A 23,991-nucleotide genomic window follows, 5' to 3' on the forward strand; every position below is an offset into this window, starting at 1 on the left:
TCCTCCCACATTGTAAGGAAGTTTCACATTCTCATTACCGATAAACAAACAAGTTTCTCCTCATTCCTAACAGAACACTTGCTTCAAAGAACATAGAGCAGTACAGGACTGTTAAGTTTTCAATGTGGTACCAACCTATTGCCTACTCCAAGATCAATCTAACCCTTCCCTCCTACATAGCTCATAACCTTCCACTTTTCTTTGATCCATGTGTCTATCAAAATGTCCCTGATGTATTAGCTTCTGCCACCAGCCCTGGCCGTGCATTCCAGGTCCCATCACTGTGTGTAAAAATCCTACCTCTGACATCTCCCCTAAACATTCCTCCAATCAACATAAAAGGATAACCCCTGGTATTAGCCATTGTCACCCTGGGTAAAAAGGCACTTGCTTGTCCACTCTAAGTCACTTATCATTTTATACAATTTTATCAAGCTCTGTCTTATCCTCTTTCGCTGCGGAGAGAAAAGCCCTAGTTTTATGATCCCATCATATTTTTGAGGAACAGAGTTCTGGAAATTCTGCTGCTAGGGTCACCTCCAGAGCTCTCTTAATAATTCTAATGCCCTAATATCACTTGGAGTAATGTGAGCAGGTTTGGGCCCATTATCCAAGAACAGATGTGCTGAAACTGGAGACAGTTCAAAGGGAGTTCACGAAAATGATTCCAGAATTGAATGACTTGTCATATGAAGAGAGTCTGATGGCATTGGGCCTGTATTCACTAGAATTCAGAAGAATAAGCTGTGACCTCATTGAAACCTATCGAATGATGAAAGGCCTTGATAGAGTGGATGTGGAGAGGATGTTTCCTATGTTGGGAGAGTCTTAAATCAGAGGATACAGCCTCAGAATAGAGGGACATCCTTTTAGGAAGCAGATGAGGACGAATTTCTTTAGCCAGGGAGTGGTGAACCTGTGGAATTCTTTGCCATATGCAACCGTGGAGGCCCAGTCTTTATGCATATTTAAGGCAAAGGCTGATAGAAGCTTGATCGGTCAGGGCATGAAGGGATACGGGGAGAAGGCAGGAGTTGGGGCTGAGGAAAATTGGATCAACCATGATGAAATGGCAGAGCAGACTCAATGGGCCAAATGGCTTAATTCTGATCTTATGTTTCTTCCAATATAATAGGCCATTCAGCCTATCAAGCTTATGCTGGCTCTCAGTGCTATCCCACCTCGCAACCTATTCTCTTCCTACTTGGTTTTCCTGTCACTCTAGCTTACAGCAAACAACTGACCACTTGTGCATCTCTGGGATGCAGGAGGAAATCAAAGCACACTACATGCAAACACAGGAAGAAGAAGCAGTCTCCACACCGACAGGATCCATGGTCGGGAATGAACATCGATCACTGGAGCTGTGAAACTCAGCAGTCCTCAGCCTGTCCTTTTCTGGGGAAGGCCCCAGTATGTCTGGTTTTTTCTGAATATTCACAGAATTAGCACAGCCTGGATTGATAATCCATGATCCTGCTCAACTCACCGTGTCTATGATTCCTTCAGATATTTCTCTGAAAGATGCAGACTCAAAATCTTCCAGTTCTGAAGTGTACTCGATTGAATTTGTGAAGTTCACCAACACCCGGTAGTAAACTGGAAAGAGAAAAACAAGAACCTTTATTGATCAATAAACAGAGACGTTGGCCATACCACAAACTGCTTGTGATCCGGACCACCCTCAGACACACCAATTATCAAAGTCCTGGTACAGACACGGTATTTACAGGGTTGAAGGGGATTATGCAACTCCACACTGACAAACCAGAGGACAGGGTGAAACTGAGGTTGCCAGTGCTGACCACCAACTAAGCCAGATCTTTCTCAATCGTTATGGAGAGAGAAACAGCATGAAAGTGAATAGCAAGATCCAAAATTGTGCAATGAAAGAATTGATGATGTCATGGGTCACTTCAGCATTGGGGAAGTGGGTGGTGGAACAGCTCTGCTCCTCTTTCAAAGGAACCAGTCGCAAAGCCCTGGCTGAAAGAGGAATTTGTTTCAGCCCTATAAGAGGAAAATTATTTCATTATGGGTCCAAACTCACATATCAACTTATCCCAGCCCATTCTTACCATCTTCCCCACCCTTCCAAACAGATCTATTTTAAGTCTCTTAAAGTACTTTTTGTGATTACCTTAAAATTGTATCTATTCTTCTCTTAAGTAGAAATCACTTAGCGCAGAAAGTATCAACAACAACCTCCATCAACCCAGTAACTCCCCTCTGAAACATCACTACATGAACTTCACCCCGATGGGCTTCTGTAAGCTTTCTGTTCAATTGTGGAATGTTCTTTGTCGACCAATTGCTCAGTTGTGAAGAAAGTCAAGAAATATGTTTCTAATGTCTAATTCCAGAGGACATGCATGTAAAGGTAGAGGGAGGAAGCTGAAAGGAGATGCGTAAGGCAAGTTCTTTTTGACAGCATGGTGAGTGCCTCGAATGTGGTACCAGAGACTGCAGCGGAGACAAGTACAATAGGGGCTCATGGGTAGGCACATGAATGCACTAAGTGTCGGCAGAAAGCTTTAGTTTAATTAATCATTTAATGACTGATTTAAAATTAGTTGGATACAACATCTAGGTCAAACAGCCTGTTCCTATGCTGTGCTGTTCTAGGTTAAAAGACCCTCTGTGTTATAGGCTGGGCCCGATGAGGATTCAGTAGATTAACAATGTCCTTAGATTACAAATGCTTCAAGGAGCCTCTTGACTGGAATTGGTTTATTATTGTCACATGTACCGAGATACACTGGAAACTGTCTTGGATACTGTTCACAGAAATCAAACTGCTACAGAGTGCACTGAGGTAGAACCGAGTAAAGCAAGAACGATGCAGAATAGAGTGAAACAGTGCAGAGCAGGTGCAAAATGATAATGAGGTACATTGTGAGTGCAAGAACCTGTGACTCTCAGTAAGCAGGGTAAAGCTGTCCGTGAGCCTGGTGGTAGACATTTTCAGGCTTTTGCATCTCCTGCCCAATGGACCGGGGGGCGGGGGGAATATCCAGGGTGGGGGGTGGAATATCCAGGGTGGGGGGGGTCTTTGATTATGCTGGCTGCTTTACTGCTGCAGCAAGAAATATGGCCAGTGTCTGTAGAGGGGAATTGGTTTCCGTGACGTGCTGAGCTGCATCAAAACTCTCTGGAATTGCTTGTGGTCAGGTGCAGAGCAGATGCCATATGAAGCCATTGCAGAGTCCATTTTAATTGTATCAGTGACAGTAAAAAGAGCCGATGCCAGTCACATAGACTGGTACCACCCACTGGAGCCCAGTACTGTGGCAAGGCTGCCTAACCAACAGCTGCTGGTCTGTGCTGACACTTAACAGCAGCTGTGGTTCAGGGGCTTGTTGAGCCTCTAAAAACAACTGTACCTTGCAGGAATGTACATTTATAGATTTATTCTATTTTGTATTTTACTCTCATACTTTTCAAGACACAGAAGTAAACAATCTTGGAGCATTCATATCTACCTCATTCCCCGCTTATTCATTCTCCTTCCTACCGTGTTGAATCGCCACAATTTGCCAGTACATTCGGGATCATTTACAGAATCTAGTCACACTACGCAGCCAGACATCTTTGGTGCATGAGAAGCAAGCAAAGTACCTGGGGGAAACCCATGAGTTCACACAAACAACTTTCAAACTCCACACAGACAGCACTGTGGATTAATATGAACCTGGGTGCCTGGGATTGTAAAGCAGCAACTCTCTCAGTCACATCACTCTGTTACCCCGAGACCAATGAGCAGAACAAATGGATTAGCTGGATTTGTGTGCTGGTCTTCCTGCCTCCAACTGTGACAGAGAAGAACTTTTCTGTCAGCAGAAATTCAATCTCGCACTCCTGGCAGCAGTAAGACATTCCCTCTTCTCCTCTCTCCCATCAGGTAGGCAATACAAAAACCTGAACGCATATAACACCAGGCTCAGGAACAACTTCCACCCACTGTTATCAGACCCCTAGGTGGACTGCTTGTATGATAATATGGACTCCTGGCCCAACAACTGAGCCCGTTATGATACTGCACTTCATCGTTTACCTGCACCGGACTTTTTCAGTAGCTTTTACACTTCATTCTGTTATTACTGGAACTTATTCCAGCTCAAGCACTGTGCAATAATTTGATCTGCATAAAGAGTATGCAAAACAATCCATTCATTGTATCTTGGTGCACGTGACAATAATAAACCAACACCTGTACCAACTTACACAAATGGCTTCATTGGCAACAGTTATTTCTAGGACATTTTGTACATATCCTCTCCACTCCACATTCACCAATTACGGTTGTTCAACACCTCCCTGGAGAGGTGTAAATGTTACTTGAGATTACTACCATGTGCTCCCAAAACTGGGCACTGATCACAACCAGATACGAACCACAAGCTCGAAAACACTACACAATGCATCAATTCAAAATCTTCTGCTTTTGACATGTGCGGAACACTAGCGTACAATGTAATCTCTCAAAATAAATATCAGCATCAGTATGTTCTATTGAAGGAGATAAAATTATGAAGTGCTTTTGTAAACAGAGATCCTTCCACAACTCGGCAGTCCAACGGCAGACTGGGTGTACACAAGCCAGCCGCTAACATCAGTCCAGAGCAGTACTGCTGCTGCTGATTATTTTTTCATCCACTGCCGCGGGATTGCAACAACACTGGCCTCTGGCCACCACGTATATCCCATTCTGAAAACTGTCACCCAATTGGTTTACTCTCGCTCATTAGCAAAGTGATGGAGGTGGTACAGTAGTACTATCAGGTGGCACTTACTCACCGGAAACCTATCCAGCGACGCTCATAGGATCGGAATTGGAATACTATCGTCAAACAGTGCAAAACCTAAACTTTACAAGATATTCATACTGATCATTTCGAAACCCAAATACACCAAGGTAGTACAAGGACAAGCGGCAACATAATGTGGAATATAGTCCCAAGAAATTCTGTGGTTGCTGGAAATCCAGAACAACATACACAAAATGCTGGAGGAACTCAGCAGCTGAGGTAAAATCTAAGAAATTAATAATCAGTCGATGCTTCAGGCCATGACCTTTCTTCAGGGCCGAAAAGGAAAGGGGTAAATGCCAGAATAAAAAGGTGGGGTGGGGTGAGGGGAAGGAGGTCAACCAGAAGGTGATAGGTGAAGCCAGGTCAGTAGCACAAAGTGCTGGAAAGGAAGGAATCAGATAGGAGACGAGAATGGACCATAGGAGAAAGGGAAAGAAGAGGGACATCACAGGGAGGTGTTAGGCAGGTGAGAAGAGGTAAAAGGCCAGCGTGAGGAATAAAATAAGAGGGGAGGGAGCAAGGAAAATAATTTTTTTATTACCGGAAGGAGAAATTGATATTCATGCCATCAGGTTGAGAGCTACCCAGGTGGAATATAAGGTGTTGCTCTTCCACCCTGAGGGTGGCCTCGTTTTGGCACTAGAGGGCCAACATGGCAGAATGAGAATGTGAATCAGAATTAAAATGTTTGGCCACTACCTAAATCATAGAAAAACAATGTGTAAAGTAGCGGTCCCAATACTGACCACTGAGGAACACCACTAGTCACTGGCAGCCAAACAGAAAAGGCCCCCTTTATTCTCACTGTCTCACTGCCTCCTGCCTGTCAGTCATTCCACTATCCATGCCAGTATCTTTCCTGTAACGCCATAGGATTTTATCTTGTTAAGCAGCCTCATGTGTGGCACCTTATCAAATGCCTTCTGAAAATCCAAGTAAATGACATTCACTGCCTCTCCTTTGTCTGCCCCGCTTGTTACTTCCTCAAAGAATTTTAGCATATTTGTCAGGCAAGATTTACTTTTACAGAAACCATGTCGAATTTGACTTATTTTATCATTAGTCTCCAAGTACCCCGAAACCTGATCCTTAATAATGGACTTCAACACTTTCCCAACTACTGAGGTTAGGCTAAATGGCCTTTCACTTCCCTTCTTTTGCCTTCCTCCCTTCTTAAAGAGGGGAGTGACATTTGCAATTTTCCAATCCTCTGGAACCATGCCAGAACCAAATGATTCTTGAAAGATCATAACCAAAGCATATGTTATCACTTCAGCAACCTCTCTCAGGACTCTGGGATGCAGTCCATCTGGCCCAGGTGACTTATCCACCTGAAGACCTTTCAGTTTGCTTTGCACTTTTTCCTTTGTAATAGCAATGCTACTCACTCCTGCTCCCTGACACTCACCGACCTCTGGCACACTTGTGGGCATCACTAAGTCGTGGGTGAAAGGCAGTCATAGTCAGTAGCTTAACATCAAAAAACACTGTGCCTTCCACAGTTACGACAGATGCAAAATATCCATTAAGTTCATCTGCCATTTCTCTGTCCCCCATTACTACCTCACCAGCATCAATTTCCAGTGGTCCAATATCAATTATCACCCCCCTTTTACTCTTTATATATCTGAAAAGTCTTTTGGTATCCTGTTTTATATTATTGGCTAGTCTGCCCTCATATTCCAACTTTTCTCTTCTTATAGATTTTTAGTTGCCTTATGTTGTATTTTAAAAGCTTCCCAATCATCCTACTTCCCACTCACTTTTGCTACCTTATTTGCCCTTTCCTTGGTTTTTACGTAGTCCTTAATTTCCCTTGTCAGCCACAGTTGCCTAACCCTGCCGTTTGAGAACAACTTCCTCTCTGGGACTTATCTATCCTGCGCCTTGTAAACTATTCCCAGAGACTGCCACCATCTCTGCTCTGCCGTCATCCTTGCCAGTGTCCTCCAATCCATCTGGCCAGGCTACTCTCTCATACCTCTGTAATTCCCTTTATTCCTTTGCAATACTAATACATGTAGCTTATGATAGCAGTACAATGCAATACATATTAATATAAAAATTATAAATTACAGTAAGAAATATATATAAAAATTCAATTCAGTATGTTGTGCAAAAAGAGCAAAAAAATAAGAAAGAAAAACTATATATATGTTAAACTCCCCAATAAGATCTGGGTTATTACACAACACTCAATCTAAGATAGGCTTTCCCTCAGTAGGCTCAAGCACAAACTGCTCTAAAAAGACATCTTGTAGGCATTCAACAAATTCCCTCTCTTGTGGTCTGACACCACCCAATCCCCTTGCATATTGAAGTTCCCCATTACAATTGTGTCATTATCCTTATTACATGCCTTTTCCAGCTCAGTTTGCAATCTCAACCCCACATCTTGGCTGCTATTTGGAGGCCTGATTCTCACAGTGATTTTTTTCACTCTTGCAGTTTCTTAACTTCACCCACAAGGATTTGACATTCTCTGACCCTATGTCACCCCTTTCTAAAGATGTAATTCCATCTCGTACCAACACAGCCACACCATCACCTCTGCCTTCCTGCCTGTCCTTCCGACACAAAGTATATCCTTTGATGTTAAACTCCCAACTATGGCCTTCTTTCAGCCACCACTGAGTGATGCCCACAACATCATACCAACCAATCTCTAATTGCGCCACAAGTTTGTGCACCTTATTCCAAATGCTATCCACATTTAAATACAGCACCTTCAGTCCTGCATTTAAATACAGCACCTTCAATCCTGCACTTAAATACAGCACCTTCACTCCTGCATTTAAATACAGCACCTTCAGTCCTGCATTTAAATACAGCACCTTCAGTCCTGCATTTAAATACAGTACCTTCAGTCCTGCATTTAAATACAGTACCTTCAGTCCTGCATTTAAATACAGCACCTTCAGTCCAGCATTTAAATACAGTACCTTCAGTCCTGCATTTAAATACAGTACCTTCAATCCTGCATTCTTTGCCCTTCTGAACATTGCCTCTGTGGTACAATTCAACTCTTTGCATTTGTACCCAATCATTGTCCTTCCTTACTTGTAAACCTGCCAAATCATTGTCAGCCCTATTGTACTGGTTCCCATCCCCCTGCTATATTAGTTTAAACCATTCCCAACAGCTCTGCTAAATCTGCCCACAAGAATATTGGTCCCCCTCAGATTCTTGCCCTTGAAATGAGGCAAAAGCTGTCCTTTAGTCCGGGGGTGCATGTTTTCAAGCATTTCTATCTTCTGCCCAAAGAAGCGAGGAGGAGGGAAGAGCTGGACATTGAGAGGTTACTGATTATACAAGTTGCTTTTCCCAAGCAGTGAGAAGTGTAGACAGAGTCCATTGAGGGAAGGCTGGTTTTCAGGTCGGACTTGAGCTACTCTCCACAGTGTTCTGTGGTGTTGAGCAGAACAGCTCTGTACCATACTGTCGTACATTCATATAGCATGAGTTCTGTGGTGTAAGTAAATGTCAGAAGGGCTGCTTCCATGTGCATAACTCTGAACTTGATGACAGATGTTTTCACAAGTTTCATCAATGACCTCTCTTCCTACAAGGTTAAACGTGGGGTCTCTGATGTTCAATTTCATTTAAAGCTCTTCATAAGATAAATATCTCATGCAGTAAGATCTGAACAACAATCAGACATGGTTGTTACTATCACATATCAACCCTTGCCAAAAAATCCCAAACACTGATCTTCTCTGAGAAGGGAAAATCTAACCACAGTCATTGACATTACCAGACATCCCACCCTGCAAAAACTCATTTCAGGGAGGCAGCACCCGCAACCCCATATCCCCCCCCCACCCCGTCAACCTCCAAGGGTGAATGTAATACTTTGTTTAGTGATTTTGTCTAATCTGTAAACCAAGTTGGGTATATGCAGAAAATGTGACATTAAAATATGTATTTATATTATATTATATTATCATGTTTATTCTATTACAACTTTAAGCAAGTCTACAGGGAGTTTGGCCTCACCACATAGGACATCAATAACGTAGCTCCTTAGCAGCCAGCCAGCTAGTTTAAATAACATTAGCTATGCTAATAAACGAATGACACCTGTTAAACTCACCTCAACATGTCTTTTACATTTTAACCCACCATGGGCAATAGGAAAGTCACTGTTGCAAACAGTGCAGCGAGCAACACTGTCATTATTTTTGAGGTCAACTGTAAAGCCCGCCCACAGAGAAAACTGATAGGTCTACTTAGCAGGGGTCCCCAACATATTTTGCATCGCAGACCAGTTTATTATTGACAAACATTCTTGCGGACCGGCCAACTGGGGGGGGGAGGGGGGGGAGTTGTTAATCACGACTGGAATATAGGTGATAAGTCAATTATAAGTCAATAGCATCATAACATTTTAAGTAATGTTTGGATATTAAACACACAGCACATATTTTCCCCGTATGAACATATAAAATCATTGCAACACACCAATATCGCTGAATCAATGGGAGCCCTGGGCTTGTTTTCCTGCAACAAGACGGTTCTATCGAGGAGTGACTGAAGACGGCGATACTCGAAGGGGGTTCCTTATGTCCTGTCTATTCCGCAAATTTAGGTTTCGTTGCATTCATTGCAGAAAACTCCGCTTCGCAGCGATATGATGTTGGAAATGGAAGCAATGTTTTCATTGCTTTCATGGCCATCTCAGGATATTTAGCCTTGACTTTGATCCAGAATGCTGGCAGAGATGTTATGTCAAACATACTTTTCAGCCCACCGTCATTTGCAAGCTCGAGGGGTTGATCTTCCCGCGCTGACATGGATGACGTGCGGGTAATGACCTCGCGTGCGTTCAAGCTCAACAGTGCGTGACAGGGAATGAGGAAGGGTGCAGCTGACTCATATCGCCAAATCATATCGTTTCCTCATGGCCCGGCAGCACATACTTTGCAGCCCAGCACCAGTCCGCAGCCCGGTGGTTGGGGACCGCTGTGTTACTTCATTTGTTGTATAATATCGAATCTGTTGGAATTCTTGAGGAAATAACAGACAGAAAAGGCAAAGGAAAGTTAGTGGATATTGTGTACTTGAATTTTCAGAAGGTCATTGACAAGATGCCACACATGAGGCTGCTGAAAAAGATGGTTATGAAGGAAAGCTATAGTTAATTGGGGACCAATCTTAGCACGAAGAGAGACCAATCAGGATGCTCGCTCTCCCTCTCAAAAAAATCTATTTCCGAGATATTGTATATAATTTCCGGGCGTCAGGGAGCCACTATCGATATCCGAGAGACTCTCGGATCTTCCGGGAGAGGTGGGATGTCTGCGTTACTGTCAATTGCATCAGGGCTACGGATAAAAGCAGATTCAGCTGGACCAGTAACATGCAGGGACTTTAAGAATCAGAGGCAAGTTATTCTCCATTGAGTGACTCACCATCTGACACCTCCAACTGTACCCCCAAGCCCAGGATCTTATTCCCACGTTGTGAGCTCTGCCCTTGCCTGATGTGGGTCAATGGATTAAAAACCTAATGCAAAGATCACTTATCAATAACTGTGTTGAATCACATGCTGATTACAAACCTGACCCCCTCTCAGAGCCAGGAATAGGACAGGACAGTGGCATAGTGGTTAGCACAGCACTTTACAGTACAGGTGACCCAGGTTCAATCGCCACCGCTCCCTGCAAGGAGTCTGTGCGTTCTGCCTGTGACCAGACTGGCTTCCTCCCACAGATCAAAGACATACCGGTTGGTAGGTTAATTGGTCATTGTAAATTGTCCTGTGATTAGGTTTGGATTAAACCGGGGGTTGCTGGATGGCATGGCTCCAAGGGGTGGAAGGATCTAATAATGCAAAGGCAATACTGGAGAAAACATGTACACTGTCCTTAGGTTCTCTTAAATTAGAGAATTATGTCGACTAAAAAAGTTTTTATAGAAAGCGATAAAGCTCTTTAACAGAGATAAGCACCAACAGCAGAAGCAGAGAGTAAAAGAACAATGGAAAAATTTAATGATTTCATGCAGATCATTCACGCAAAACATGTTCCTGAGATATAAAATTTATTTGGTGTTTGGAACACGGTCTTCTCTATATTGGACAGACTAAGCACACACTGGGTTTGGGGAATCACTTTGTGGGGCACAGTGCTCAGTCCATAGAAGTGATTCTGAGCATGCAGATCTATGCCACATAACTCACCATCACCCTCCCTTCTCTGACCTCTCGTACAAAATAAGCAATGACTCGGTGCATAGCTCCAATGGGAATTATCAAATATTCACATTTAGGACCTACTACAGCTGAAATCCTCAGACACAACCACAGTAACTACAGTAAGCAACAGTATTTTAAGATGTTTTAAAAATCTATTGATCCTCAAAATTGGCTGTCCCTGGACAGCAGACAAATGACCTGACAACAGCTTCCCTTTAAGAAAATGGAAGTGCGGAAGGCCTGTTGGGCTATAGTACGAGTGAAACTCGGAGACCTTAGACACCCATTGCTGGCGAATATAGTCATAGTCATACTTTATTGATCCCAGGGGAAATTGGTTTTCGTTACAGTTCCACCATAAATAATAAGTAGTAATAGAACCGTAAATAGTTAAATAGTAATATGTAAATTATGAAGTAAGTCCGGGACCAGCCTATTGGCTCAGGGTGTCTGACCCTCCAAGGGAGGAGTTGTAAAGTTTGATGGCCACAGGCAGGAATGACTTCCTATGACGGTCTGTGTTGCATCTCAGTGGAATGAGTCTCTGGCTGAATGTACCCCTGTGCCCACCCAGTACATTATGTAGTGGATGGGAGACATTGACCAAGATGGCATGCAACTTAGACAGCATCCTCTTTTCAGACACCACCGTCAGAGAGTCCAGTTCCATCCCCACAACATCACTGGCCTTACGAATGAGTTTGTTGATGCTGTTGGTGTCTGCTACTCTCAGCCTGCTGCCCTAGCACACAACAGCAAACATGATAGCACTGGCCACCACAGACTCGTAGAACATCCTCAGCATCGTCCAGCAGATGTTAAAGGACCTCAGTCTCCTCAGGAAATAGAGACGGCTTTGACTCTTCTTGTAGACAGCCTCAGTGTTCTTTGACCAGTCCAGTTTATTGTCAATTCATATCCCCAGGTATTTGTAATCCTCCACCATGTCCACACTGACCCCCTGGATGGGGTCACCGGTACCTTAGCTCTCCTCAGGTCTACCACTAGCTCCTTCGTCTTTTTCACATTAAGCTGCAGATAATTCTGCTCACACCATGTGACAAAGTTTCCTATCGTAGCCCTGTACTCAGCCTCATCTCCCTTGCTGATGCATCCAGCTATGGCAGAGTCATCCGAAAACTTCTGAAGATGACAAGACTCTGTGCAGTAGTTGAAGTCCGAGATGTAAATGGTGAAGAGAAAGGGAGACAAGACAGTCCCCTGTGGAGCCCCAGTGCTGCTGATCACTCTGTCAGACACACAGTGTTGTAAGCACACGTACTGTGGTCTGCCAGTCAGGTAATCAAGTATCCATGATACCAGGGAAGCATCCACCTGCATCGCTGTCAGCTTCTCCCCCAGCAGAGCAGGGCGGATGGTGTTGACCGCACTGGAGAAGTCAAAAAACATGACCCTCACACTGCTCGCTGGCTTGTCCAGGTGGGCGTAGACACGGTTCAGCAGGTAGACGATGGGATCCTCAACTCCTAGTCGGGGCTGGTAGGCGAACTGGAGGAGATCTAAGTGTGGCCTGACCATAGGCCGGAGCAGCTCCAGAACGAGTCTGTCTAGGGTCTTCATGATGTGGGAGGTCAATGCCACCGGTCTGTAGTCATTGAGGCCGCTGGGGCACGGCGTTTTCGGCACAGGGATGAGGCAGGACATCTTCCACAGCACAGGAATCCTCCAAAGCCTCAGGCTCAGGTTGAATACATGGCAAAGTACTCCACATAGCTGAGGGGCACAGGCTTTGAGCACCCTGGTACTGACACCATCCGGTCCTGCAGCCTTGCTACAGTCCCATATACAGTCTCTGGAAAATAAAAATGAAGATCTCAGAGCACAATTGCAGTACCAGATGGACATCAGGGACTGCTGTGTACTTTGCTTCGTGGAAACATGTCTCACCACTGCCATTTCGGACACAGCACTGCAGCTCCGGAATTTTACCATTCACCACAAAGACAGAAGAGCTGAGTCCTTCATAGGTAGAGGAGGTGGAGTACACTTTATGATCAAATCATCACGGTGCACAGACGTGACGGTCCTGCCTCAACCCCGCTCAACTGACCCGGAACATCTAGAGGTCAAATGTCATCCATCTTATCTGCCAAAAGATTTTTCCACCATCATCCTGGTGGTTTGTTTCGCCCCTGGCCAATGTTACGCAGGCACTGGAGAAGCTGTGCACTGTGTTTAGCAGTCGCAAAACAGTGCACCTGGATACCTTCCCAACCATTGCGGGGGATTTCAATGAGGCCAGCTTTGAAGTCTCTGAACAACTACCACCAACATATCACCTGTGGAACCAGAGGAGCCAATTCAGTTGACCGCTATTATACCACCATCAAGAACGCTTACTGTGCCTTTCCACGCCAACAGTTTAAGAAGTCCAATCACCTGGCTGTACTTCTGTTCCAGGAGTACAGGCAGAGACTGCAACGCTAGTGGTGAGGACCAATAAGCTCTGATCAAGGGAAGTGGGGGAGCACTTACAGACTGCTTTGAATTGGTGGACTGGACAATATTCAGGAATTCATCTTCAAATCTAAATGAATACGCCACAGCTGTCACTGACTTCACCATAACCAGTGTGGATGAGTGCATACCATCGAGAACATACCAGACATCCACAAACCAAAATCAGTGGGTGAACCAGGAGATCCATTGTCTGCTGAGGGCTAGATCTGTAGCATTCAAGACCGGTGAATCAGAATTATAAAAAAAGTTCATTTACAACCTACAGAAAGCTATTTTATGAGCGAGAAAATTGTGATTGAAGTTAAAGACAGAATCGGGTGCACGTCGATTCTGGTGTGGTTTGCAGGCATTACTTCCTAAAGGCAAAACCTAACATCATGAATGGTTGTGATGCTTCACTCCAGGTGAGCTCAATGCCTTTTAAACATGCTTTCCAAAGGGAGATTAAAGCTGCACCATGTGAATCTCTGCAGCATCTGATGACCCTGTGCCCTGTGTCTGGCAGGTCAATGGAAGAATACCTTTCAAGAGGGGGATCCCTCACAAGGTGCCAGGCCCTGATGGTGTACCTGGTAGAGCAATGAAATCCTGTGCCAACCAACTGGGCATCTTCAATCTCTCACTGCTTCAAAAGGGTAACAGCCATACCAGTGCCCAGTGTAGGGCTAGTTGCCCCAATGACCATCGCCTGATACACTTACATCTACTCTGATGAAGTACTTTGAGAGGTTGGTCATGGACAAAATCAACTCCTGCCTAAAGACCCAACTAAGGATGGACAATGGATCCATGTACACTATGTCACTATATACAGATCTTCATTCTTTTCTTGTCTTTTGCTCTTTTTGCACGACACACTCGGATCAGATCGCCTCGGATCACAAGACCCTGCAGCGGATAGTGAGGTCAGCTGAGAAGATCATCGGGTCTCTCTTCCCGCCACTACAGACATCTACACCATACGCTGCACCCATAAAGCCAACAGCATTGTGAAGGACCCCACACACCTCTCATACAAACTCTTCTCCCTCCTGCCATCTGGCAAAAGGTACCAAAGCATTCAGGCTCTTACGACCAGACTGTGCAACAGTTTCTTCCCCCAAGCCATCAGACTCCTCAATACCCAGAGACTAGACTGATCTACATCATTTATTATTATATTGTAATTTGTCCTCTACTGTGCCTATTGTCTTGTTTATTATTTATTGTACTGCCCTGCACGGTTTTGTGCACTTTATGTAGTCCTGTGTAGGTCTGTAGTCTAGTGTAGTTGTTGTGTTGTCTTACGTAGTCTAGTGTAGCCTTGTGTTGTCTCACTTAGTCTAGTGTAGTTTTGTGTTGTTTAATGTAGCACCATGGTCCTGGAGGAACGTTGTTTCGTTTTTACTGTGTACTGTACCAGCAGTTATGGTCGAAATGATAATAAAAAGCGACTTGACTTGAATAGAGAGCGAATGTTTCAGGCCAAGACCCTTCATTAGGACACCACTGCTGGTTCACACCTTGGGACCCAGAAAGCCCTGGCCTCTAGTACCATGTTGGAAGTAGGAAGACTTGCAGACCTCCATCATTCCCTGGGCAGATGGCTTGTCATTATCCTTGGAACTACAGGTAAAAGGTGATTAAAACCAGGTTTCAACAGATGTATGCTCCATCATCATCCAAGGTTAATTGTGGATATTGTTTAAGGCAATACCCGTCTATCTACAACATTAATTCCACTTCACATTCCAAAGTTACACAGAGGAATGGAAATGCCTTCAATGTATTGCCATGAATAGAAGGTACTTGTTTGAGCTTACTCTTCATTTATTTTTCATTGGGAATGATTAGATTGACAATAATCGAAGCACATTTTACACTAAGCAGTCATCAGTTACATTGACTGGCTAAGCTAAGCTTTGCAGTGCCAATCAAAAGCTCCACCAATATGAAATGGTTACTGCTAATATACTTGCCTCACTCCTACAACACCCAGCAGCAAGGAGGTCAAGTCAGGAGTACCACTTTCTCCAGAGAACTCAGTAATTCACTCTGAGCAGAGATCTACATTCTTTCAATGCTGCTGCATCAACAGCCTGGAATGTGCAAATGTGAGATGCAATTGTTGCTTCAATGGACAACTACTGAGGAACAAGAAATACAGTGTTCAGTGTTACTCATGTACAAAAAAACAAATAAAATTTTAATAGATGTAGAATTATACGAAAAACAACCTTTGCCTAGAATGTGGGGGAAGGGAATGGACAACAGTTTTGTGTCACCGGAATGGACAGAGAAATAGTCCCATCTCTGATCACAAAGCAGTGACTTTTGTCGAAAGGCCACCACCAGTTGCTGTGATCATGGGGCAGAGCCACTGCTGGCCATTGAAAGGTGGTGTCAAATCCGCGTATAGGAGGGAGATTGAACATCAGATAGAGTGGTGACACAACAACAATTTCTCACAGTGTCAGCAAAAACCAAGAACTGATCATCAACTACAGAGGGAAGGGGCCAGTGGTCCATGGTCCAGTCTTTATCAGGGTGATGGAGATACAGAAGGTCGGTAGCTTTCAACTTCTTTTGTGCAAATTTGGCATGTCACCAAAAACTCTGACAAACTTCTATAGATGCACAGTGGAGAGTACCCTGACTGATTGTATCACAACCTGATAAGGGAACTCCAATGCCCAGGAATGGAAAAGGCTGCAGAAAGTGGTGAATACAGCCCAGTCCAGCACAAGCAAAGCTCCATCACCATCTACCACATCTACATGGAGCACTGCTACAAGAAAGGAGCAACCATTATCAATGGCCCCCACCATCCAATCCTTGCCCTCTTCTCACTACCAGTGGGCAGAAAGTACAGAAGCATTAGGTCTCACACCATCAGGTTCAGGAACAGTTACTACACTACAACCATCAGGCTCCTGAACTGACATGGATAACTTTAATCACCACCAATCTCAACCGATCCTACAACCTACAGACTCACTGTCAATGATTCTTTACAACTCATGTTCTTAGTCGTCTTGCTTATTTGCAGTTTGTCTTCTTTTGGACATCAGTTGTTTGTCAGTCTTTAGATGTTTACAGTATTTTTTGGAAATTCTATTGTATTTCTTTTTCCTTGTAAATGCCAGCAAGTAAATGAATCTCAAGACAGTACATGATAACGTACTGTCTTGATAATAAATCTTTGATAATACTTTGATAATAAATTTACTTTGAGCAGCCAGCTGATGGCCAAGTCACCTGCTCAAATGTCTGAAGGAACAGAGGGGGAAAGTGGATCTGCAGAGTATAACCAATCACATGGAAGGACTGCAAGGGTGGAAGAAATAAATCAAATGTATGAACCCCTTTCCCCTTTAAGGAACAAGGCTAGATTAGACTCATGGAGCAAATGTGAATTCTAGGCTTATTTCAACTTCAGGGAAGCCCCAGCTCTTTGTAAAATCAATAACGGCAGTTAAGTCAGGTCAAGGTAAACCTATTGAAATATGCACAAGCTCATGTCTTGTACGCAGAGGTACAATGAAAAACTTACTTGCAGAAACATCACAGGCCCTAGAGTCATAGAGCACAGAAACAGGCCCTTCAGCACAAACAGTCTAAGCTGACTATGACTCATGTCTAAGCTAGACTCATTTGCCCACATTTGTCTATCCATGTGCTTTTCCAAATACTTTTAAGTGTTAATGTGCCAACCTCAGCCACTTCCTTAGACAGCTCATTTCAGATTCCTATGAAATCCCTCCCCTCTCACCCTAAATCTATACCCTCAAGCTGTTGATTCCTAACCCTGGGAAAAAGGCAGCTTGTCCATGCACTCTATACTCATAACTTTATACATCTCTATAATATTATCCCTCATGCTCCAACTGAATAAAGTCCCAACCTCTCTCCACAACTCTGTCTTGAGTTCTGGCAACATTCTCGTAAATATCTGGGGCACTCTTTCCAGTATAGTGGCACCTCTCCTATAGCAGGGTGATGGAAACGGATCACAATATTCCAGACGTGGAGATGTGGCCTCACCAACCTCTTGTACAACTGTCAGCATGCCAAACATCTTCTTCACCACGTTCACAGAACCACATACTCGTTGTCCTAGTCCCCCCTGTTCTAAGCAGTTAGCATTAGAGACGGAACATTCACAAGAAAAACAGAAGTTATACAAGACAATCATATTTGCTCCACCATTCCCTGGCAGCCTGTTACATACAGTGCCTACCAGTCACTGTGTAAAACAAAACTTCTCTCATAAATCTCCTTTAAATCTCTTCTTTCTCAATTTTTTTTCAATCTACATCCTTGAGTATTTCACATTTCTACACTGGGGAAAAACTACTATCTGCCCTCTCATAATTCTATACATCTCTATCAGGTCTCCCCTCAGTCTCTGATGCCCCAGATAAAACAGTCCAAGTTTCCTCAGATCTCACAATCCACAAGCACAGTTGTTAGTCATACGCCCTATAGTTTTAAACAAGACAAAGGTATTTATAAATTACATACGTGGCCTGGCAGTGACTCAGTGCTAATAAGTGAAATTCAAACAGTTAAAGTAAGCAAATTGCAGCCAACTTACTCAAGACTATGAGAAGATGTCTAGTAACCCGATTTCAACACTAAGCCGAGAAATAAATAATGATCAGGAACTCTCCAACCTTTGTTTGAGTGAGAAGACAATCCACTAGCACCTCACTTGACTAAACCTTTATTGTTCAAAGTTCAAGAGTCCTTCAAAGTGAGTCCATAAATTGTGGGAACATTTCAATGATGGGGCAATTGAATTTGAGTGAAGTTATCAGCCTGATAGCCGAGGGGTAGTACCTGGTGGTGTGAACCCTGAGATTTCTGTAACTTCTTCCTGGTGGCATCATCAAGAGAGCACGGCCTGGGTGGTAGGGGTCCCTGATGATGGATGCGACTCCTCATCTCATGTTCTGGATATTTATTGTTTATTTATTATTATGACTACTTTCTTTCTGTATTTGCATAGTCTGTCTTTTTTTGCATACGGGTAGTATGTCCAGTTGTTGCAGTCTTTCATTGATACTATTATTAGATCTATCGAGTATGCTGGCAAGAAAAGGATTGTGTATGGTGACAAAGTAATTTCATTATCAATAAAGCTTTACTCAAATGAGGTCTTAGCAGATTATCCTAGTAACTGTCACAAATAGGAGGGAGGGAGATCCTGGAGATCTTCTCGGCATTTTTTCCTATCCTCTATATACACAATGATACAGCCAGACACGACACTCTCCTGTGCTCCTGTAGAGAGTTGTTAGGATGAGGGTGGGGAACATTGCATGCCCCAATTTCCTCAGAAAATGTAGATGCCGTTGTGACTCCTTGACTAAATGAGGTGGTGGTGGTGTTGGTCCAGCTTCGATCATTTTTTATGTGCACACCAAGGAACTTTGTGCTCTTCACCCTCTCCACGGCACAGCCACTGAGGCGCAATGGAGATGGTCACCTGGCACCTTCTTGAAGTCCACAATCTTTTTTTTTGTCTTGTTCATGTTGAGACTCAGGATGTTGTTCTCACACCATTCGACAAGCCTCTCTACTTGTTCTCTGTATGCCGGCTCATCATTGCTGCTGTATCAGCAACAGCAGTGGGCTCAGCACACAACCCTGGGGACACCAGTGCATAGCATGATGGAGCTTGGCATGTTGCTGCCAACTTGGACTGGCTGGCTTCTTTCCATCAAGAAGTCCAAGATCCAGTGAAGGAGAGGGGTGCCGAGTCCCAACGAGGAGAGTTTACCCACTCCCCAGTCTCTGAGGGATGAACATGTTTAAATGCCGAACTGAAGTCAATGATCAACATCCTGACGTACGAGGCAAATTTTTTCCAGATGGGAAACAGAGTGGAGGGCTGAGGCTACGACATCATCAGTGGACCGGTTTGAGCAGCAAGTGAACTGCAAAGGGTCCAATGTAGCTGGAAGGTGGGATTTTATACAATCATTTACCAACCACAAGAAGTACTTCATGATGGTTGTAGTCAGTGCCGTTAGGTGGCATTTGTTTAGGCCAGTTACCATCGCTCTGTTGGGCACCGGAATGATGGTGACCATCTTGAAGCCTGCAGGGACAGTGGAATGCTGCAAATAGATGTTAAAAATGCCCGTGGAGAGCTCTGTCAGATGGGCCGCACAATCCCTCAGCACCTGACCAGGTATGTTGTTTGGCTCCAGAGCTTTGCATAGGTTTGCCTTGGCCAGCATCCTCCTCACCTCAGCCTCAGCCAGATGGAGTACCTGTTCCTCAGGAGGAGGAGGGGGCTTTCCTCGATGTCACACAATTCATTCCTCAAATCTTGTATTGAAGGCATTCAGCATAAAAGGGAAGCGTTGGTGTTATGGACATGTAATCTGTTATGATTTATATACCATGACACATGCACCCGATGTCTCCGGTGTCACAAAGGCTTCTGTGAATTTTGCTTTGCCTTCCTTGCGGCATGGGAGAGCACAGGATCTTGTTTCCCAATCTGAAGACAGTGTCCCAATCCCTAAACAGTGTATGAAGCTCTGCAGTCAACCATGGTTTCTGATTTCCCTGGCAGTGTGGTGTTTAATCACGGATACACCCTCATTGCATTTTCCTATGTGGCCAGTCACCAAGCCCGCATTTATCAATGTTAACCTGATGACTGTCATAGCTGCCTCCCTGAGTATGCTCCAATCCGTACTTTCGAAATAGCCCTGCAGCGCTGAGGTGGTATCTTCTGGCCAGCTCCTGATCTCCATGTAAACTGGTTTGACTCGTTTAAGCAATGGTCTGTATCCAGGGATTAACAAAATGGATATATGGTCTGAGTATCAGAGGTGAAGGGAGAGACGGCCTTGTAGGCTCCACAAACATCGGTATAAACCAGGTCTAATATATTCTCTCCATTCGTCGCAAAGTTGACATGCTGGTGGAACTTCGGTAGGAGTGTTTTTAAGTTGGCATGATTGAAGTCACCAGCAACATTGGTGTGAGTGGTTTTAAAGCTGTAGATGGGTGTGAGTGATTTTGAAGGTGTAGCTGGTGCTGTAGAACTCCTATAACACTTCCCAGCACTAGCATGGGGGGCAGAGGGAATGTAAACGGCAATAATCACAATGACAGTGAACTCCCTCAGTAAGTAGAAGGGCCTGTACTTCATTATAAACATTATCTGCGGTGAGCAGTGGGCTGCACACCAATTCTTAGTGACGTAGACACACAGACCTCCTCCGCTGGTCTTACCAGAGGCCACAGCAGTTCTGTCCACCTTGAAGGAGATCAGGCCTTCCAGCTACATGGCTGCATCTGGAGTGATGTCTTCGAGCTACGTCTCTGTCAGAACAGGTGTGAAGCATTCCCTCATCTCCTGCCTGGTTCAGACGGAGATGTAGGCAATCCAGCTGATTTTCTAACAATCAGATGCTAGTGAGTAGAATCATCAGGATCACGGGCCTGCAGGGATCAGCTTTAAGTCTCGCTCAAATATTGGCGTGCATGCTGCACAACTGCGCCTTCCCACACTGCTTCCAGCATCCACTTCCCCCGGCAAGGGCCTGCTCTAAGCATTACACCGTAACTGCTCAGCGCCTTCATTATCCTGCTCAATAGTGAGGCAGGTTTGCAGATTTTAGTGTTCTTTACGATAAGCAGTGTTTTTCAGTCATAGAAAAGATGAACAGGACAAGAAATTTCACCACAGATTAGAACCAAAGAGTCCGCTGCAACCACGTGTACCGCCATCTTGTGATTTGTTCAAGAGGAGGTTCACGAGAATGAGCTCGGGAATGAAAAGGGGGAAGTATGAGGAATGTTTGATTGCTCCGGCCTGCACTCATCCAGAAGAATGAGGCAGGGGAACCCCAATAAAACTTACTGAATATCCAAAGATCTAGATGGCGAGCATGTTTCCAATTGCGGGAGAGTCTAGGACCACAGGGCACAGACACAGAATAGAAGGACGTCCATTTAGAATAGAGATGTCTTTAGCCAGGGGTGGTTGAATGTGTAGAATCCATTGCCACAGACAGCTGTGGAGGCTGTCACTGGGTATATTTCGAGTGATGGCTGATAGATCTTTAATAAGCAAGAGCATCATGAGTGATGGGAAAAAGCAGCAGAATGCAGTGAGAGGAAAAGTAAATCAGCCATGATCGAATGGCGGAGCGAGTGATGGGCTAAATCGTCTCATTCTGCTCCAACGTCTTCTGGTCTGCTTCCACAGTTTATTATTGTAAGCCCTATTTTCAAATCTTCAAAGCAAGACAATCTATTCCAGCCATCAGTCACTTGTGGATTTACAGGAAATGTAAGCCTTAAAATAACACAGACTGTGAATGATATCCACAATGTGCTGCTGGGGGTGGTGGTGAGATCGGATTATGAGATATCTAGATAGATATTAAAATAAGCAAGGTATAGAAGGATATGACCGTAATGTGGGCAAATGGATTAGTGTAAATGGGCAAGCAGGACATGCAGGGATATGCTGGGCTGAATGGCCTGCCTTTGTGCTGTACCACTTTATGACCTCAGAGGAGTTGGCTAAACTGTTAACAGTTTGGTCAGTCCAGCCTCGCGTATCAGTCAGTCCGGCCTCGAGAACCGGTCAGTCCAGCCTCGCGTATCGGTCAGTCCAGTCCTGAGAACCGGTCAGTCCGGCCTGGCGTATCGGTCAGTCCACACATCACCCATCAACTGATTCTCCCAAGCCACTTCATGCCCTTCTGTGTGTGGCTCAGTCTGCACATCATACCCCCTGCAGCTGGTTCTGCTCGTCTGCCAGGCTGTCTTAGCCCTCCTTCTCACTGCTTTACACTGGCCATCTCCCCGCTAAACTCTCAGTCCTGATGCAAGCCTAAAGTGTAGATCATCCCTCTGCCTCCAGTGGTGCTGCTTAACCCTCTGAATTCTCCCAGCCGTCTGATTCTGTTCCTGGTACCGGAGTCTCAGACATCTGGTGTGAGCGGCCAACAGCTTTCTCACCTTGGTAGCTTCTTAGCTCTGATTCCAAAGACAACGGCATCTCTTTGAACACCAATATTCACCCATCTATCGCTACTGAGACTTCTGCTTCACAAGCAAAGTATGGTTGGTATCTGCCTTGTTATTGTCCACACACTCAGCTTGTCCTTACCCACCCCCTCAAAGTCTCCTTGTATCTTCACCACAACTCAAAGATTCAACAAAGTACATTGATCATCGAAGTGTGAACACAGAATACAACTCTGAGATTCGCCCTCTCGCAAGCAGCCATGAAACGAAGAAACACCATGGAACCCGTTCAACAAAACATCAAAAACCTAAGATGTTAAAAAAGTAAGAACAAATTGCTTAAATGGCAAAAAGTGGACAACACAGAACATCAAACTTCAAACCAGGAGTCCAGCTATACTCATTTTAGTTCAGCTCAGTGTCTCACGGCTAGCCCACTGCAGGACACAGGGCAAAGCATCACATAGAACCACACTTGAAAGAAGAAATAGAAGTAGTTTTGTAAACTGTCTGACCCCCACCACCAGGACATGCCCTCTTCTCATTGCTACCATCAAGGAGGTGGTTCAGGAGCCTGAAAACACACAAATAATGTTTCAGGAACAGCTTCCTCCCTCCGTCATCAGATTTCTAAATGTATACCACCTCAGTATTTTTGGCTCTCTTTTTGCACTATTTATTTAATTTTATAGTAATTTATCTGTTGCAATGTACTGCTGGGACAAAACAAGACATTTCCTGACATATGCCAGTGATATTAAACCTGATTCTGATTCTGAACTAGAAGGAAAGGTTAAATAGGTTGGGACTATTCCCTGGAGTATAGGAGTATGAGCGGACTACTTATAGATGTGTACCACATTATGAGGGAGATAGCTTTTCCCCTTGGGGTTGGGTGGCACTAGATAGAAAGGTCATATGTTTAGGGTGAAAGGTGAAATACTTCACTCAGAGGGTGTTGCGAATGTGGAATGAGTTGCCTGTGGAAATGGTGGACATGGGTTTAATTGCAACATTTCAGAGAAGTTTGGATTTCTATATGACAGAGAGGAATGGAGGGCTAATGTCCAGGTGTGGATAGATATCATGAGACAGGGAAACAAGTCAACATGGACCAGGTGGGCCACAGGACCTGTTTCTGTGCTGTAGAGCTCTACGACTCCAAGTGAATTGATACCACACTCACTATTAGAACTTTACAGCAATTCACTAAGATATGGTCAGTGGCCTCTATTTTCTCATGCTGTCCTTTCTGGAGTCAAATTTGCCACCATCCAATATGCAGAAACAGTTCCAGGAGCTCAAGGATTCAGGAAGAAGATTCACCAACTGTCTCTTTCACAACTCTGGGAGAGACTTGGATGGTGTTGTAGCTGCAGACAGGGGTGTTGAAGAGTAATTAATCGCAGTCAAGGGCATGGACTGAAGGGCACAGGGTAGTGGAGGTATAATTTGTCCATCTGTGCTGATCACCCCATCCTTGACTAAGCTGTTCCACCGTGAACACGATCTGTTATG

The 23,991-nt window shown here is 44.4% G+C and overlaps 1 protein-coding gene across 4 annotated transcripts in view; it reads right to left on the reverse strand.

Moving 5' to 3' along the window:
• hspg2 (heparan sulfate proteoglycan 2) overlaps positions 1-23,991 on the reverse strand; it is a 546,546-nt gene that overhangs the window by 366,022 nt on the left and 156,533 nt on the right. For all 4 annotated transcript variants that reach the window (XM_063033469.1, XM_063033470.1, XM_063033468.1 and 1 more), the window contains exon 4: positions 1,490-1,599. In XM_063033469.1, coding sequence (XP_062889539.1) covers positions 1,490-1,599 — 110 coding nt within the window. The remainder of the gene's footprint in view (positions 1-1,489; positions 1,600-23,991) is intronic.

This window comes from Mobula hypostoma, chromosome 25 (genome assembly GCF_963921235.1).
Source record: "Mobula hypostoma chromosome 25, sMobHyp1.1, whole genome shotgun sequence".
NCBI lineage: Eukaryota > Metazoa > Chordata > Chondrichthyes > Myliobatiformes > Myliobatidae > Mobula > Mobula hypostoma.